Source organism: Anticarsia gemmatalis, chromosome 2 (genome assembly GCF_050436995.1).
Source record: "Anticarsia gemmatalis isolate Benzon Research Colony breed Stoneville strain chromosome 2, ilAntGemm2 primary, whole genome shotgun sequence".
NCBI lineage: Eukaryota > Metazoa > Arthropoda > Insecta > Lepidoptera > Erebidae > Anticarsia > Anticarsia gemmatalis.
Genome location: NC_134746.1, coordinates 5,747,705 through 5,766,732, shown reverse-complemented (window position 1 = coordinate 5,766,732; position 19,028 = coordinate 5,747,705). Strand labels below are relative to the sequence as shown.

General features: G+C 34.4%; 2 protein-coding genes across 9 annotated transcripts in view; one reads left to right on the top strand and one right to left on the bottom strand.

Moving 5' to 3' along the window:
- LOC142980920 (multiple C2 and transmembrane domain-containing protein-like) overlaps positions 1 to 7,127 on the top strand; it is a 56,017-nt gene extending 48,890 nt beyond the window's left edge. For all 7 annotated transcript variants that reach the window (XM_076126557.1, XM_076126564.1, XM_076126530.1 and 4 more), the window contains 7 exons: positions 375 to 523; positions 3,661 to 3,797; positions 4,067 to 4,140; positions 4,420 to 4,523; positions 5,471 to 5,580; positions 5,924 to 6,021; positions 6,447 to 7,127. In XM_076126557.1, the coding sequence (XP_075982672.1) occupies positions 375 to 523; positions 3,661 to 3,797; positions 4,067 to 4,140; positions 4,420 to 4,523; positions 5,471 to 5,580; positions 5,924 to 6,021; positions 6,447 to 6,518 (744 nt within the window). In that variant the 3' untranslated portion in view covers positions 6,519 to 7,127. The remainder of the gene's footprint in view (positions 1 to 374; positions 524 to 3,660; positions 3,798 to 4,066; positions 4,141 to 4,419; positions 4,524 to 5,470; positions 5,581 to 5,923; positions 6,022 to 6,446) is intronic.
- Positions 7,114 to 16,942, bottom strand: LOC142980908 (multiple C2 and transmembrane domain-containing protein-like). Of its 2 annotated transcripts, none has more exons than XM_076126508.1 (13): positions 16,749 to 16,942; positions 15,985 to 16,129; positions 15,384 to 15,517; positions 14,914 to 15,060; positions 13,971 to 14,139; positions 13,496 to 13,677; positions 12,882 to 13,098; positions 11,005 to 11,150; positions 9,442 to 9,587; positions 8,848 to 9,019; positions 8,105 to 8,214; positions 7,897 to 7,994; positions 7,114 to 7,572 (listed from the first exon to the last, which is right to left on the bottom strand). In XM_076126508.1, the coding sequence occupies exons 1-13, from the start codon at positions 16,832 to 16,834 to the stop codon at positions 7,471 to 7,473; spliced, it is 1,854 nt and encodes a 617-aa protein (XP_075982623.1). In that variant the 5' UTR covers positions 16,835 to 16,942; the 3' UTR covers positions 7,114 to 7,470. The 2 variants fall into 2 exon arrangements, with proteins under 2 accessions (XP_075982623.1, XP_075982632.1); XM_076126517.1 differs by having other exon boundaries at positions 16,111 to 16,129.
- Positions 16,943 to 19,028: the final 2,086 nt, after the last annotated feature.

Genomic DNA, 19,028 nt, shown 5'->3' with positions numbered 1-19,028 from the left:
TAAACTTGAAGCACAGGTCAGTGGTGCATTAGAGGACAAATCGGCCAAAAGCCAAGGGCATTTGACCGGAAGGAACCCCGGCCAGAGGTCTGCAGGATTCTTACCTGAGTATTGAAAATTTTGACACAAGCCTCTGGTGTTATAGTTAAACTACAGAGTCAAATATAACCATAACAATAATTTGAATACAAAAGTAACTCTAACTTCAAATTTTAACAACTAAATTACCTGCTGAAATCATTTGGCAAAATTATCTGCTAAACCCATATAAGTACTCAAATAAGTACTCGGATCCTATCTTGAAAGGACCCACGTAGCTTTTGTCAAAAGTTATTTGAATTAAACTTAGTTTTAACGTATTTTTTTCGTTTCAGATCAAAGCCTCGTTCAGATTACTAAGTCCTAAAGCGACGAAGTACACAGAGAAGACACCGCGAACATTCAGCATTCCCCTTATCTATGGCAATTTGAAATTCATCAAGAACGTATTCTCTGCCATCCAATATGGAAATGAACACTTAAAGTAAGTTTAATACATTGATCTTTGACTTGTGTTCTTGCAAAATGAGGTTTCCGGTCGAATGAGGCAATCTATTGTTTCAATCTGTGGCTAAACAGTTTTATTTTGACAATAGGCATTACTTATACAGTAAAAAATCGACGTGTAACTCTATATCGCTTTTTTTACCCAACTGTGCGACACAAAGGAGGATAATGTTTATCCTTGCACTTAATTGAAATAAAAAAGTTAACACTGGATTGAAGCTTTGAATTAAGTTATAAAAAACCAAAGACAATTTTAGAACGGAGTTTAGATATCGAACTAAAAATATATAGTAGACTTCGGAAATTAAAGCCTTAAAAGGCATTTTAAGGTGAAATACGTGTTCGCGTTAATTCCCGTATCTATTATACTATACTTACTTGAAACGCGAGAGTTTAAAAGTTACAAACATAAAATATTTATTTAGATGCGATTTACATGTTTTACAAGATGTCATGGAAATATTTTAAAGAATCATGTAGTTAAGAACTTAATGTTGGTAATAATGACTGGTTTAATCCTCAATCGATTGTATACTTGATTATGTACATTACTTAACACACTTTCATAATGTCAATGACTTTCTAAAGAGGTTCCCTGCTGCATTCTAAAAATAGTTCACGTGCACTGTTGTTCAATTCAATGAGGGCACTTTGCATATCCTTTACTTAGTAAATGAAAATAAATGAAGCCCATTACTGTCCCACTGCTGGCCAACGCTCTCCTCCCGTAATGAAGGAGTTGATGCCTTGAGTCCACCACGCTGGCCAATTGCGGGTAGGGGACTTAGCACACCTTCAAGTTCTAAAGAACTCTTAAGCATGCAATGTTTCATCACGATGTTTTCCTTCACCGTTGGAACAAGTGATAATATTTTCCTTTAAAATTTAACTAGGAGGTCTTTTACTGTAAAAGTTATTTACTTTTAAAAAAGTACCTAATAGTCTATTTCGACGTATTTGCAAATATGTCGTAATACTATTCGTCACCGTTACTTAGAATTTAACGCTTCTTGCATCACTAAATAAAGACAAAGAGGAATAACATCATTGTTATTTACTTATCTTTAGTCTATTAACCTATGGGTAAAAGTCCAAACAATGGGGAAAACCAATGCATTTTGTTGAAGATGATCATTGAATTATAAATAAATAAATAAAATAAATTTAACCCATTAATGTCCCACTGCTGGGCAAGAGTCTCCTCCCGTAATGAAGGAGGGGTTAGGCCTTGAGTCCACCACGCGACTGTATCCCATCTGGCCCGGTGACTTGGCCCGGCACCGGGCCACATGGGAAAAAAAAGTTTTAACTGGCCCGGTGTTATGTATACCGGGCCAGTTGACACAAATCGAGTGCCATCGTCCCCGGTAAGGGAAGAATAGAGGATACGCCTCGTAATTTGTGAAATACTAACTACATGCATCTATGAAAGGGATTGAACTTATAAATCAAACTGTTTAGTATAAAATAATCAGATTTTATTGTGAATGACGCGATATCAACTTGTGTCATAAATCTCAACCTAAAATAGACTATTATAAGTAGTTTTTTTTTAATTTAAACATAATAACAATATTTTTATAATAATATCAATTAACGAAGCCAAATGTAGATCTATTTGAATATGAATATAATAACAATATTTTTTTAATACCTCCTAATATTAATCAACGAAGTCAAAAGTAGATCATCTACTTTTGACTTCGTTGATTAATATTATGTTTAAATTATTTAATATTAATATTGTTATTATGTTTAAATTAAAAAAAAAACTACTTATAATAGTCTATTTTAGGTTGAGATTTATGACACAAGTTGATATTGCGTCATTCACAATAAAATCTGATTATTTTATACTAAACAGTTTGATTTATAAGTTCAATCCCTTTCATAGATGCATGTAGTTAGTATTTCACAAATTACGAGGCGTATCCTCTATTCTCCCCTTACCGGGGACGATGGCACTCGATTTGTGTCAACTGGCCCGGTATACATAGCACCGGGCCAGTTAAAACTTTTTTTTCCCATGTGGCCCGGTGCCGGGCCAAGTCACCGGGCCAGATGGGATACAGTCCACCACGCTGGCCATGTGCGGGTTGGGGACTTTGCATGCCCTCGATAAATGTTTTAAACAAATTTTTAGGCATGCAAGGTTTCCTCACGATGTTTTCCTTCACCGTTGGAGCATGTGATAATTATTTCTAATACACACATAACTTCGAAAAATCATTGGTGTGTTGCCTCGGGTTCGAACCTGCGACCACTGGCGTGGGAGGTGTCAACTTATACCACTCGGCTATCACTGCTCCTGATCATTGAATTAGTATAAGAAAATATATTAACCTTTTACCCCGGGAAATCTTTCACGCGGCAAAAGTATCGGGCAGTGGCTAGTCATTTTATAATTTAAATAAATGATTAGAAACTATAAAAATTATTACTAAATGCTAATTAATGCACTCAAGTTAAGCATCAATAAATGACATAATGTCACGTAAATATAAATTGATAGTGTTGACAAGGAATTCATTATTGTTTAATAATAGATGTAGGACGTAGGTAAAACAATTAATTACAAGTAGCTATTATGTTCATGCCATAAGCGTAACGCCTGCCACTTAAAACATTAAGGACTCTTGACGAGTCATTATTTACATTAATCACGTGAAAAATGAATCAGCGCTACCGAAAAATAATACATATTTTTTCAAATAAGATCAAAGTTCAAATAAAACGTATTACTTTTTTGACATTTTTGCCAGAGATGATATCTTCTTTTAGAATGAGAAGTCACCAAAATAGAATATAAGAACACATGTAACCTAAACCCAGCATGCAAGGAGAAATATTGTATTTGTTTAAGGCTTCAAAGATTTCTTCATCTTTGATGTTTTTCTTATTTCGGCTTTATGTTTAGACTTTTTTATTTATTTATTTAGATTTGAATAAAAAAAAATTTTTCACGCTAAATAGAGTACAAAGAGGTCTTGCAGGATATGTCAATAAAGGATAAACTTTCAACTTCCTACAATTTTCTTTCATTCAGTTACTGTAAGGTGTGAACACAGCAGGTATATTGTTGTTGTTATTACAATGTACTGTTGTTTCTTCCAGGTATGTATTTGAGTGGGAGAGCCGTGAGAAGTCAGCGATAGGCCTGGGCATCTGGCTGGTGTTCTGGTTCTTCTTCAGAATGTGGATGACGCCGCTCGTCATTGTACTGCCTTTCATCTACTTCTGGTTTACACGGAGTAAGTTTCTATAAATACCATTTATTATAATTTTATTTGCTTGTAAAAAAGCGTTTTTGTGGTAAGTATGCATGGGCAAGGTAAAGTTACACATAAATAAACTCCAATGTTAGTAAATTCTGGATTTCATTAACTTTTTCGGCTGTTGTAACACCATAGTATCTAGTAGTATAGTACTTAGTATACCTAGTTACTTGTTGTAACAAACTTGCCGTCCGAAAGTAGTAGTTACATTAATTCTAACAATATTCATTGATTATCGTTTTCAGGTAGTAGTACTACACTAGTTCCTCTGAGTCAGATAGATGAAGATTCTGGAGAAGAAGATATGGAATCTGCGAAGGTAATTAGCGAAACTTTAGTCTTTTAATACTGAAGTATAAACCATTAAGTACTTATAAAATCTTGAAGAAGAAACGCATGCACAAAAAATCGTAAATAAAGTAGCAGCAGCGATTGTAGATGTCCGGAAAGTTTTTCTGAAATTGTAATAATTTACAATACATAAAATATGTTAAAATACATAAAACAATGATACTAATTTCTCTTTTATCACGAGTTAGTATGAATAATCATATATATGTTTTAGCAAATATGTAATCTAATTTGGTCTTAATTTCAGGACGACAAGACGATAAAAACGCGGCTGAATGAACTGCAAGATCTCACTTTTACGATAAAAGACGGCATCGACTACGTCGTGTCTTTACTTCAAAGGATTAAAAAGTAAGTTGCATTGTCATTTATTTCGAACAGTCTTTAGCATAGCTCGTGTAACATTACTCAATTTAATTAAATTTATTGTTAAATGGATCAAGAGTGGACTAACATTCGATAAATCAATGCATTTTTTAACATGTTTTGGTTTCTTATGATTCCGTAAGTGACTACAATATCACATTGTTCAATCAGAAATTGTGTCAACGTTTAGTCGGTATACTTCCTCGCACTATCGCTTGGATAATTAAAAGTGAAAGTTGAACAATAGATTGAGTAATTAACATTAGATAATAGATCGATTAATGAACCTGCTACACTCGGGTCTTTGCAAAGGTGCGAAAAACGTAATAATCAAAAGAATCGCGTAAATGTATGAATGTGTCAGTGCAAGCGAAAGACTCTCATAAAAATATGATATAACGTAGTTCGCACGTTTGTAATGGCCCGAATATAATTACTTATTAAAATGTTGTTTTAATAGAAGTATAATACCGGCAAAGCTATTTTTTCTTATATTCGTTTTTACTTAATATAAAACCATGGTATGCCTCATTGAGTTCTTTTATTGCTCTATTAACTGTTCCAGCCTTGATTTATTAATCATGGAACGGAATAAGGTTACTTTTTAGGTTAATAAGGTCAACGTAAAAACAGGAGTATAGTTTATGCTACCACTGCTTATGGTAGTTCAATAAGGGCAAATGTTACTGTTTTTTTTTAATTGTTAATCTATATTTAAATTTATATATTTTTTTAAATTTAGTAAGTATGCATTAGATATTTGTAAAATTAAAACAATGATTTGAAAAATGCAATTAAATTTAACACCAATGCAAGGCATACCTATTGTGGTCTGTAATCAAAAGCTTGCATTAATATCATTTGGGTTTAAAATCGCATTAAGCATTAAATTTTTTGATTCAATTATTTTAATTGGTTTCATATTGTTTCAGTTTGTTCAAGTTTGCGGTGCCATACCTAAGCTTTCTAGTGATGACGGTGCTTGTGGTCGCGTCCATCGGACTCTACCTCATACCCATCAATTATGTATTTATGGCGATAGGTAAGTTAATCGCTTTTTTTATTCAAGGAAATCATAAGACATCAGATAGCTAATAGTAGAATACTGTTAAATCAAAAGATTTTTTCTATAGCTGACCAAGAGCAGAGTTTGGGAGAGTCTATTATAACTATGTTTCTAATTGATTTTCCATATTATTAACCCTTTGAAAGAAACCTATGTTTAAATATCTCTAAAATAAAATACTATTGGTTTGGTTAACGCTGGATTAAAGCCTTGAATTAAGGCATAAATAAGGCATTTCCTACGTAATAAATCATTACATAAATCCCACTTTATCAAGCTCATAGCTAAAGAGCTAATTAACATTATTTCTTCATTTCAGGTATTTATAAGTTCACGAGAAAGTATTTAAATCCGGACAGAGTTCCTAACAACGATATATTGGACTTTATCTCACGGATACCAGACGACAAAATGTTGGTAAGTAACCAATTAAGTTAATATAAACTTTGAGTTTAGTTAACCCACTGCTAAGTCACGAGCAACAGCTTTTCCGAAACGGTGGTAGATAAAAAATATTTTGACGATTTCAAATACTTGTTAAAGTTTATGAAATAAAGAATATTTGACTTTGACTTTGACTTTGACTTACCGTCGTAATATGTGACTTAAGCCTGATATTGTTGCCAAAACTGTGTTTTCTTATACACGTGTAAAATATTGAAATATTTAATGCAAATCTGCGATGTACAACTCATTTTATTCTAGGTTTAAATTAGTTCTGCAGTATTATCCTGATCGGTTCAGCGATTTTTGCATTACAAAATAAGACACAACTCAAAAATATGAACGACGTTATACATGTTCTGGTATATTTGTTATTAATTATGTATTTTTACTTCCAGAAACAATGGCGAGAGCTCAGAGTCCCTGATTCACCATTCAGCAGAATGGGATCGACCAAGTCAAGGCGATAGACTAGAAGTTTTACTATTTAAGAAGGATGATTCTTACGTACTATTTAGTACTTATGTAGCACTCTCTAAATGAATAGGGTATTAAAGACTTTTATATAAAGGCTATGACTGTGGTGCGCTCAAGACTGGGGTTGGTCATTAGCCTGAAAAACGGTAGCTGGTAACATAATGTCCGCGACAGGTTACCATGGCAACACTAGATAAAGTGTTGCCAACATAATGTGATCACAATTAGTGTGTAGATTAAAAATATCGTGAGTCTCCAATTGCTCAAATAATTTATACCTTTATAATAATAAATTATATTACGTTAGTGATAAGCATTTAAGTCCGCAGGCATTTAAAATATTTCCTTTTAGAAATATTGTATTTATTTAATGTTGTGTGGATTAGTTGTTTATCATCATCATGTTATCATCTTCCTATCAATTCATTGACGGACAAGATCAGAAACATGAAATTGTCTTAGCCATCTTACTTTTAAGGTTAATTATTACTTAGCTATAGATTGTACAAATAAATGCATTATGCGAATACTTGAGTAAGTCGCTAAGTAAAAAATGTGATGTTTAATTTAAGGATAAAATAAAGATATTTTATGAACAGTAATCGTTTATTGCTTATTATTACATTCCTGTCGTCTAATGTCGATCTAATGTTCTCCTGGCCGGTTATTAAGCTTCGCCGGCCAGTTCTATTAAACAGAAACAATTCAGACTAAAAGCCTTGAACTTCGGTAACCGCATTTTAAATAGTCACTTTTAAACCATGGTTCAAAAACTATCAAAAGAGACTAAGTAAAATGGTACAATATCTTATTAGAACTAAATCAAATACATATTCTACGTTTCACTAGTCATGTAAGCTCCCATATAAATTATAATTTACAAACCCCTTGTAACTCTCAATTATGTACAACTATCGTGTAATATCATATATTCTATATATTGTTTCAAGAAGCGCTTGGCGTCGTAGGCGTGGTTGGTGTTAGTGGTGGACTTGTTGAATTTCTGTGCTGCTGTGGCTCTGGTACTGTGAGTTCCTTCCAATCTTTCTGTAAAGCAAGACAGTCAAAGTTGTAATTATATCTTTGCAGTATAAGTGCCCTGCCTCACTAAGACGCCATGGCGACTGCTTGGATACGTAGCCAGCGACGCCGCCATGGCGTTCTAGTGAGGCAGGGCACTTAATCTTCTATAGATTCTATAGATCTTCGATCTTCAAAAGCTCGTTCCCACATTACAACAGTATAATAACCAAAAATGGTATGTCCATAATCAGCCAAAAATTGGCCCTAAAGAAAATAGGCTCGGAACTCGAAACTTTTAAGATACAAGCGGTCATTATGTGCACGCAGACTGTCAATAAAAATACTTACCAATATTCTATTGTCAGGTATCCTTGAGATAAAATCGAGCAAATCGTTATTCAGCACACGATCTGGATTGATACGCTTCCTTGAGAATTTATACAAGCCTGCAAAAAAACGTTTCATAGAATATTCATAGCTATAATTCCCATCCAACTTGGTTCACATGGAGTAATATAATAGGATCTTAATAGAGATTTAAATAGAGCGAACTCACCAGACGTCATCATCAGGTATTTAAAAGGTATTATATAAAGTACAATAGATCCTCCGATAAGCAAAACTGCTGTTAAACATGTCAAGTACGGTACTTTAAATGCTGCCAAACTGAAACAAAACAAAGACTTCATTAGCAGGAGCAACTATTAATATATAAAAGCTGAAAAGTTGGCAGATGTATAGACTGCTTACATTTTCTTTATGTAGGTATTTTGGCCGCTACAAATACGCCGATAATAATTAACGATTAATCCGCATGATATGATAAATAAAAGTGCGATATAAATTATGTCACATCATTGCATTCATCGTCCTTCACATGTAAAAACAAGCTTAAACAGAAAGGACAGTATAAAGAGAACTGAAAATACTGACAGCGGGAGCCTGACATGTTAAAGATAAGTTCTACCGTGAAATGGACACAAAAGGTATAACGTCTTCAATCTTTGTAGCATCTACCTTTTATAACGACCAAACTTCATCACTTTAGCATATTACAATATACCTACAATTCCTGAAAGGCTTATAATAAGACTTTGACAAGGAAGGAATATAGGACTGGAAGCATAACAATATAAATAAATATTTTTTTAAAGTCATCAACCTTATCGTACCTTCGTCTTTAAAGTCAGTTAAAAAATAAAAATATCATTGGACAACTCACGCACGGTTATTTGATTCCAAACTAAGCAGAGCTTGGACTAAATAGTTGTTTTAAATATTAACTTATTTCCAACTTACTTATAGAGTCTTTCAGCAGCAGACACCATGTATTCGATGCCGTCTGTGATGGTGAGTGTCATCTCCGGCAAGCCTTTGATTTTGTCCGTCATCGTCTCACTGTTGTGCAAGTCTTCTGTGTTCCCTGCATCTGCTTGTTCATCCGTGTTGTATACTTTTGAAAGGTCCCAACCTGGCGTTTAAGATAAATACTTAGATATATAGATAATACATTTTATTTTTTATAATGAAAATGCCTAATTAATGAATGAACCATGATGAAAAACATCGTCATGAAACATTGAATGGCCTACCAGTTCTTTAACACATTTCTTGAGTGCATGCATAGTCCCCAACCCGCACTTGACCAGTTTGCCAAGCAGTAGGTCATACACGGATTCAAAAATATAAAGATTATAATTTCCCTTTTATTTTTAAAAGCTTAGAAGCAGTGTTTGGAAAACACACGACCTCGAAAACAAACACTATTCATAATCCTTTTTAATCTCCATGTTTATTAGTTTCAGGTTTTTTTTATCAAAGATTATTTTATCATCACCTGCTGTTGAAAACAATAATATCAATTGCCAAACAACACTTTCGACATATACTTACTATGTCTTTTGTCGAGTACATAGACCACGGGGAACAGTGCCAGTATGAGTAACGGTCCCATCCAAGGCTCGAAGTAGTACCAGAAGGCGAGCCACATAATGATGGCCGTGTACGCCAGTTCTCTGTCTTCCCATTCGAATAAAAGCCTGAAAAATAATATGATAGACTAAAGGAAAGGCCTTTTCCCAGCAGTGTGCAGTGGGACGATACAGGCTTATAGGCGATAATACTTATCACTAAGTCTTTATATCTACTTCGAAGAAAAATACATTTCACTTATATTTTACACCTTAAAAAAGGGTGTTAAAGTTAAGTTTCGTCCTTAAAACATCACAATATAGAATTGCAAATTAAGTAACATATTAGTTAAGTGCTTTGATTTGTGTTCTCAAATATCACCTAACCTAATGAAAATAATTTAATTAATGTTTAGCCGTAATTAATATGTATATCACGTGATTTAAGATACTCTGGAAACATTGTCATAGCTTTGGGAACAATACGTTGAAGGAATTTATGTCTATTAACTCGTTGCTGAATGTTTCCTTGGCGTACTAAGGGCAGGTACACTTGAAATCTTATCGTACATAAATGTTGATAGAAAGGAACTTTATCTCTTTGTTTACAACAGATGTTTGATAATTTCATAATCATTGTACACGTTATCTTATTACGACACGTTGTAGTACATCCGTGATCTTTGGTTCTTTAATAATACACTGAAGGGCGATATTGCAAAACTATAAAGATTAAATCTTTCGTAATTAAATAAGGAACTCAGATAGCTTTACTAATCTAATAAGAATTACTGTCAAATGAAAATTAGGTAAGCTTGTAAAGTCCTTATTGGATTTGTAAATACGATGATTATGATGACATTATCAATTTCCTGTCGTCAAAATTCCAAACAATAATCATCATTTGTACGTAATGAATTCCTTTCACGTGCGTGCGTTAACGACGCTTGTTTGTCTTTTCATTATGAGTCAGTAATATCTATATTTATGCCTTCACTATCTCTCTTTTACTTTCTTCAAAAACTCAATTTTGCCTAGATAGGTACTTTTTTACCTATATTCTTACACAAAAGTATACAGATAAAAGTAAAGCAGGCAGATGTGAATCACTCAAGTGCTTGTTCTGTGGCGTGATTCCATTCTACAGATGGTACCATTGCGTATTGAGAGTTTGACACATAAATTGTGCTGCAAAAATACATTCCAACAATGTCTTCAAGAGGGGCTGTGATCCGATTTTCATAAAAAAAACTCGATAACTAGCTCTTGTTGATAATTAGAAGAAGAATTTAAAGAATAATTAGAAGAATAAAGATAATTGAACACACAACCTCAAAAATCTGACTTGCATATTTAACATCTATGATCTAAAGGCCAGATGACGACTTCTTGATAAGTTAGTTAAGCTATCTGATAAATCAAAGATGTATGTAAAAGGAAGTATTTCACTCGATAATTCACCGATACTTACGCAGAATCCAAAAGTAGGTAAGGAGAAAACCCGGCCATAAATCAGCCTATTAAGAAAAAATATATTAGTACTTACTTGAAGCTCTCGTTTATTCTGTAAAGGAAGTCAAATGTGTCTCTGATAAATTTGCAATTCTTATAAATGAGGGGGATGTCAAACTTCTGTGGCTTGGCTACGTACTTCACTTGTTTAGGCCTGAACAGTTTCAATGACGCTATCACCTGAAATTTAAGGTTTATATGTTATTAGCTTCTACCCGCGACTTCATCCGCTACCTGAATTTTCCCATGGGAGTGTATCATTTTCCCGGGGTAAAAAGTAACATATGTCCTTTCTCGGGTATCAAAATATCTTCATACCAAATTTCATGCAAATTGGTTCAGTAGTTCAGGTGTGATTGAGTAACAGACAGACAGAGTTACTTTCGCATTTATAATATTAGTATGGAAGTATATAGTGTGTGTGGTTTATATGACTGGTGACCACGAGGCTCAATCCCCGGGTCGAAATGCCATTGGTCTTTTCACAATTATCCCGGAGTTAGTTGAAATGTTGCATTTCATTTGCCTGGTATGTAGCGCGTCCTCTTATACATAGGACCATGGGACTAACATAACATTGTAAACAGGTATCGTGTGTGTATTTCATATGTCCCTACCTAGACCATCGAGTATAAAAGGCGTATTCTGAAAAAAATATTATTAAGTTGTAAATACTTAGGTGTCGTTTTATTTGTATTAATATATTAATATAAATGATTAATATCTCAAGGTGAGAAATTTTCCTACGGATTAAGGTTATCAAATGTATGTATGTAGTAAATAGATTCTCATTAGTTCATATTGATATCAATGAATTTGTATCCTATTCATGTTATTATGATGTTGACATGCTTTAACCTCACGTGAAGTAATTTCTGTAGTATGAATGGCTTGTTTAACAATTATTACAAAAAAAATCTGTATCACCGAGAGTTTGGATGCATGAAATTTGGTCTCTTTATTAATAGGAAAATGATTAATAGGTGTTAATAATTTTCTGTATAAAACGAGTTCCATGACAAACAAATGATTCGAAACTAATCTAAACTAATATTGTAAAGCTGAACAGTTTGTTTGTTTGATTGTTTGTTGGTCTGTCTGTCTTTCTGTCTGTCTGTCTGTCTGTCTGTTTGTTTGTTTGTTTGTTTGTTTGAACGCGCTAATCTCAGGAACTACTGGTCTGATTTGAAAAATTCCTTCAGTGTTAGATAGTCCATTTATCGGGGAAGGCTATAGGCAATATATCATCACGCTACGACCAATAGAAGCAGAGTAACAATAAAAAATGTAACAAAAGCAGGGAAAATTATGACCTATTCTCACTTATGTGACGCAAGCGAAGTTGTGCTGGTCAGCTAGTTTAATATAATATGTTAACTTATCCCGATCCCGATATTTTAGGCGGTGAATCAAATAATTCGAATAATATCGTACAGGATGTTGTCAGGTACATATTGCAATGAGAAACTGAGATATCGCCTATCTTCTAAAACCTATTGACTTATGACATTGACTAATTAACGATAGATTCTCAGTAAACGTGAGTTAATTATAACCGCCTATTAAATTGTTATTGCAATTTCCATTGAACTAATGATTACTATATCGGTCTCAACATCCGCAAAAGTGACCTAGTATCATAACACATTTCAAATATGAAAATATCCATCATTAATTGCTTCTTGTAAGTAAAATTAAGTTCGACATTAAAGAAATAAATAACATCCCCAAACTCTACAGTAGGAAAAAGATATTTTTTGTTCACTTTGAAAAAAACTGCTTAACACCCAAAGCCGGGAAAAAACCTTGCTCTAACACACGCATCATCAAAAATTTATCAAACCGTAATCCTTTTACCCAGGGAAATCTTCTACTATCAGGAAGGTAGTAATAAATCCAAATAAAACTCACGGGGTTCCAAAATATGGACATTTCCAATCTCACTCTCGGGTAGTTTCCCTTCGCGCTCCGTCGTTTGCTGTTGTCTTTGAGGCCGTACCATCGCACTTCGCCGTCAGTTATTCTTAGCAAAGGTATCGACACTCTGCCTAGGAAGTCGTTTAACAAAGAGTTCAGGGAACTGTCGTGAACTTTCACTTCTAGAACTGATGTGACGTCGAAAATGTTGCTGCAATAGGAAAATGATGTAATTTAACAATCTTTTTATAATATATGTTTTAACCAGTTAATACTAATCTGACATTATTAGTTGGGGCTCGAGACTGTCTGACTAATAAAGATTTTGTATTTCCACTAGCGGCACTGCAAAGTACAGTTCAAATTGAGCACCAATAAAAAATAGCATGTTTTGATCTATTAGCCCTTAAAGAAGCCGGTCGCACCCATTTGTTTCAGAGGAACCTGTAGTTCCTCTGTTTCACTACTGCCTATGTAAGGTAGGGAACCCTCTATTATCTGATAAGCATCCAATAAGCCAAAGAAATATTTTTGTGATGATGTTTACACTCTATTCCACTGTTAACTACCAGTAAGTATTGGATATATAACCGTAATGTGATACTCACAACACATAAGTTTTGTTCCACTCCGGTTCAGCAGTGTTGCTTACTTTGTGCGTCTGTACCTTCTCATTGTCCAGTTCTAGTGTACAATACGCATTAGGCCTGCCTTGTAAACCTTTAGCGTCAATCACTTTCACGTGCAACTGGCCTACTATTGACAAATCTGGGTTCAAATTGTAAAATGCCTGAAAGGAACCAAAAATATTACTAAAACGTTACTTCAAAAAGATAGACGGAAATAAAACGGAATTACCTGCATTTTATTATTTTTGTCACCCGTCTATATACTTAACGCAGGTAAGTACTTAATCTAACGTCATCAAAAGATAGGCAACTATTATAACTACAGTTAGGTTTTAGAGACCAGATAGAGTTTTAAAAACGGCACCAGGATAGGACAACTTAAAGGACTTTACTTAAAGAACTTAAAACAAGTATTTCTGAAAGTAATATACAAACAATATTTACAGATACATACATATTTAGATCGCAAGTCTTCAACATTGGGTTCACTTGTGGATGTCAATTCCAGGTTTTTTAAGGTGCATATCGTGACAGATAGATGTATGGCGCCGTAGCCTTCGTCCAGTTCTTGCCAGATGTCGTGTGTGCGCTCTATCTCACGGCCGGACAGGTCTAGAACACAACTTTAAAATAATTGTACTAAGTAATTCAATTACGCAAAAATTTTGCGGATTTTCAAAACAATCATTTATAATCTGGATTAACAGATATAATGCTTTGTAACTCTTTAGTCTTTCCACGCGTGGATGTCGCGTTGTAAATCGCCTTATCTGTTTAATTATTTAGGTACTAAATTAATTAGTGTTACCGCAAATCAAACTCCCAAACCGACTTTTAAACCAATGTTATTTAATAAACTTTGGAGCTCATTCCATGATTTAGGGAATATTGGCATTTCGATTGGTTTAGTCACACAAACCTAAGTGATTGTAATAAGAAAGAATCCCCTTAATTATTTAACGATAACGCACAAAGACTCCCAATACAATACGTGTATCGCATCGTTCATGACCTGTGACACAGAAACTACTGATTTTATGAGGTCGAAACACGATATATGTATTTTTGTTTACGCAACAATAAATATACCACATAGTGATAATACATTGTAGCGTAATATACTAAAATACTAAGGAAAAGTTCGATAAACTAAGATTAAATTAAATAAAAAAAGAAATCACAAAATTTTGAGAAAATCGGCTCTCATGTTTCCGAATAAATTATTAAACGAATTGTGCAGTGACCAATCAATTTTAGTTACTAACTCTGTCTATCATATTGTTATCGACAAATAGGTATAGTTATAGTGATCTTTCTAGCATTATAATGGTGAATCTAATAAAAAGGTTAGCATGAGAGAATTAGTTTAAGTGTATGAGAAGAGATTGTTTTCATACCTTCCCATAAAGTTCTTCTGCCTTCCTTTGTCCCACAGCGATATTTTGAGCTGCAGGTCGTTGTTTCCACTCATCTTGAATCGTTCTCTCCATTGTGGATGGTGTGTGGTCGGTACGGATTTCGATTTATGTGTTTGAGACCCCAATCTAAAAAGAAGACAACAATAAATAAATAACAAACAATAAATTCTGACTGAAGCAGGATCAACAAAAAGGTTCGCAACTGCAGAGCAGGTTGGGAAACTCTATACCTCTATTGAAAAAATCAATTTCAACGCTTTACGTATAATATTTGACCTCACATTGACACAAATTCTACACACCATCACTGTTTATGGCAATTGCCCACTCCGCACACAGTCCATAACACTTTCTTCACTTCATTTCCACACCTTACTATTCGTTGCACACTAAAAAGTAATATCTAGTTTACCCTACAAAATAACCTATGAGCAAAAAAATCTATTTACCGGAATTTGCAATGGATTCCATGTGATTTATCATCAGGCACATCAGGCAGACCTTTCGCTTCTACCAGAACAATATTAACGAAAGTATTGCGCCTTGTCTTGCTGTCCTTTAACGCCTTCGTTTCCGTCTTCAACTGCAATATAATACGCACGTGAAATTCACTATGATAAAGCAGAAATATCAATTAACCTGTGCTTAAGATAAAGAGAATTTGTTGTTAGCTACTGATTATGTTGTTAATAAGTAGGTACAAAGATCTCTCCACAACGCTTCCGTATCGATGTTTTGCTTTCCGATAAAGTGGAACATTCGAAAAAGTGCTTTTTACTCCTTTATTAAACCTTTGGAAAAATAATATTTCTGTTGGTATACGAGACTGAAACATTCGCTGCTAAAGCCAAAGCAGAAAAACGCGACGTTTTACCGTAACTCTATTAAGTTTTAATGATTTAAGAAGTACCTTTCATAGACAGCGATACTTGTGCTGATAAATTAATCAAATTGCACCTCTAGTCTAACAGCAAGTCTTTCAAGAAAATACTATTTATAAACGTGCAATGTTGTAGTTGTTAGAAAGATGAACTTCGTCTCTACGGTTACCTTCTCATCATTAGATGGACCGACAGATGCTTCTGGCGGAGTAACCGCTTGCTTTTTACATCTGACTGTAGGGATTGATTCTAGAACGGGATTACTTCTGCGTATGATATCGCTAGCTATACTCACAAAGGAAGCAGGACGCCATCTGCAATAAAAGATGCTCTTAGCATGCAACGATTTTTAGAACGTCTAAGTATATGTCTATAGTTCTATACCCAGGTAGTCGTAATTATAGTCCTACCTAAACCTCTTAAGTAACAGGTCTGTATATATACGCAAATCAAGAAGATAGGACTACAAGAAGATTGTTGATTCTAGAAGTAATTTAACGAGTATAAGCCTGCACGATTCTACAATTTAATTGGCAGGGTTATTGTCATATTAAGAGTTGCATCATCAGCTCACCAAGTTCGGTCAAACATAAACCTATATATGTGCTCACCTGAAAAAGGGTCATGAAAATATGCAAGGTCACCCCATGACCTTGGTCCCCTACAATTAATCGTGCACATGCCATAAAGTAACGTAATAATTTCTATTACCCATAAGTTTAATTAATTTAAATGTTCACACATTTTCTTAAAATAATGTTTAATAACGTTATTGTTTATAAACACGAATACCTAATAAGCTTTTAATTTTACGAGTATCGTAACATTTATTTATTAAGACACTTTAATTTATTTACTTGTCAACGGTAAACCACTGAAATTTTAATTAACTAAGCTTTGTTTTTTTATTTATTGTTTTAAAAAAGTACTTACGACATTCCCGTATTATTGCGGACAGTTACAGCATTATTCACTGAAGTTTGTGTACTTTGATTGGTATTATTCGTATTATTTTCCATCTCCGAACCACTTTTATATACCAACTAATAATATAAAGTTTACTTCACACATTTATTTCGCTGAGATATTGACACTAGTGTATTACCCTTGCGATATTCTACATGTGTCTGATAACATATTAATCATATTTATAATTACTTGATACCGCGTATTAAATATGTATAGTATCAAATCTTATCTAATTTCAATTTCGATTGTTCTTTCGTAATTTTTATAGCTCTTCTGAGATAAGTCCCGTCAGCATTCGTACACGAAAATGAGAAATATTGTACTTACTTAAGTTTAAAATATTTTTTATAAAATGAAATTGTAATAACTAGGTATCATCAATATTTATTATTTATTAGGTATGGGTATTGCCTACCTGGTACGTCCTACTAATGCCTAACTATTCAGTCAATATGTTTTATTTATTTAATAGCAATAATTAAATTAGTTCGACTAGTTAGCAATATAAAAGAAGAACAAAGGTCATCCATCAATTGTTTATATTTTTACTTTAGCATGTGCAATATTAATTAGGTAGCATTACAAAGATAGATAATTATAATAAATCCTTTAATTACTTGTGCAATTATTTATCAATTTATCAGAGCTGTCATAATATATCGGGCTTAGCATTACTTTTCATTTGATTTTAACATCACTCTTGATATAGGTACCCGAAGATGTAAGCAGAGGTACCTATATGGGACACACCCACATTTTGCTCTTACTGGCATACCTACCTACTTAATCATCATCTATTCATGGCGACCACTTCCTTCGACTCCTAATCATATTGGATGCGCACGTAGTTAGATGACTTTTAAAGTAAATTTTAGCAGAAAACCTCGTGTGCGGTGGGGGCATGTGAGATTACCACTAATATGATTATAAACAATAGCAGCAGATGGGCGAGACTTTAATTAAATAATAATTTATTATTATCAGCCCATATTGTCCCACTGCAGGGCAAAGGCCTCCCTTCCCTCTTTCCATCTATCTCTGTCTAAAGCTATTTGGTGCCAATCTTTAGTATGAGAGTCCAACTCATCTCGCCATCTCTTTCTGGGCCTACCGCGTTGTCGTTTTCTGTCAACTGGGACCCATTCAGTGGTTGTTTTTGCCCAGCGATCATCCAACATGCGGCAGATGTGACCGGCCCAATTCCATTTTAATTTCGCAGCTGAGTGGCCAACATCAGCAATTTGTGTCTTTGAGCGCAGTATCGAGTTTCTAACGCGGTTTGTTAACTTGACTCCCAGGATACTGCGCTCCATTGCTCTTTGGCATACCCCGAGTACGGACTTTTGACGATCTGTTAATGACCAAGTTTGCGCTCCGTATGTGAGTATGGGGAGGATGCACATGTCCATGAGCTTTCTTTTTAATGAAAGTGGCAGAGGACCCTTCATTAGGTCCTTCATCGACCAATAACTCCTCCAAGCATTTTCGGTGCGTCTCGCTACCTCTTTATCCTGTCTGGTCTGGAAAGAGACTATTTGACCAAGATACAGGTACTCCTGGACATATGCAATCGACTCACCCTCTACTTCTATGTTACGTTGTGCGCTGTTGGTCATTAATTTGGTCTTCGTCATATTCATGTGAAGTCCGACTTCGAGGCTAGCCTGGCTCAGTTGTTCCAGCATTGAGCCTAATTCAGTTGCGGAGTGTGAGAAAAGAACAATGTCATCGGCGAATCGTAGATTAGTTAATCTTCTTCCACCGATTTCAATGCCCCTCTCCTCCCAAGCCACTGATAGTTTTTTAAACACTTCTTCCAGTGTAGCTGTGAACAATTTAGGTGACAGCGGATCTCCTTGTTTGACTCCTTTTTGAATTGGATTTTTTTTTTCCAATTAAAAAATAATAATAATATAAATAAAATAAATAGGCGTTTTATTTGGCATACTTATTACTGTTATTGTAAAGGGTGAACCTATTTACCACAGAAATCAGATTGCCTACATTTTTACCGACCAATCAATATTGACCGGGAATCAATAGACATCAATATCCACACATTTATCATATATACCACCGCGTCGCCCGCCATTTGCGCGACAGAGCCTGTTCATTGATCATCACCTACTGATTGGTTACTTGTGGTATTAATTTACAAAATATAGGTAGGTACCTATTACAAGCGTTAAAAACCATATTCCTAGATTTATGGCAAATCCGTGTTCATATAGATTAGCCATGACT

Coding starts and splice junctions, on each gene's coding strand:
- LOC142980908 (XM_076126508.1), bottom strand. CDS start 16,834: ATGGAAAATAATACGAATAATACCAATCAAAGTACACAAACTTCAGTG. Junction 11,151..12,881: donor TGTCCATATTTTGGAACCCC/GTGAGTTTTATT, acceptor CTTAAATTTCAG/GTGATAGCGTCATTGAAACT. Junction 9,588..11,004: donor AGAATAAACGAGAGCTTCAA/GTAAGTACTAAT, acceptor ATTATTTTTCAG/GCTTTTATTCGAATGGGAAG.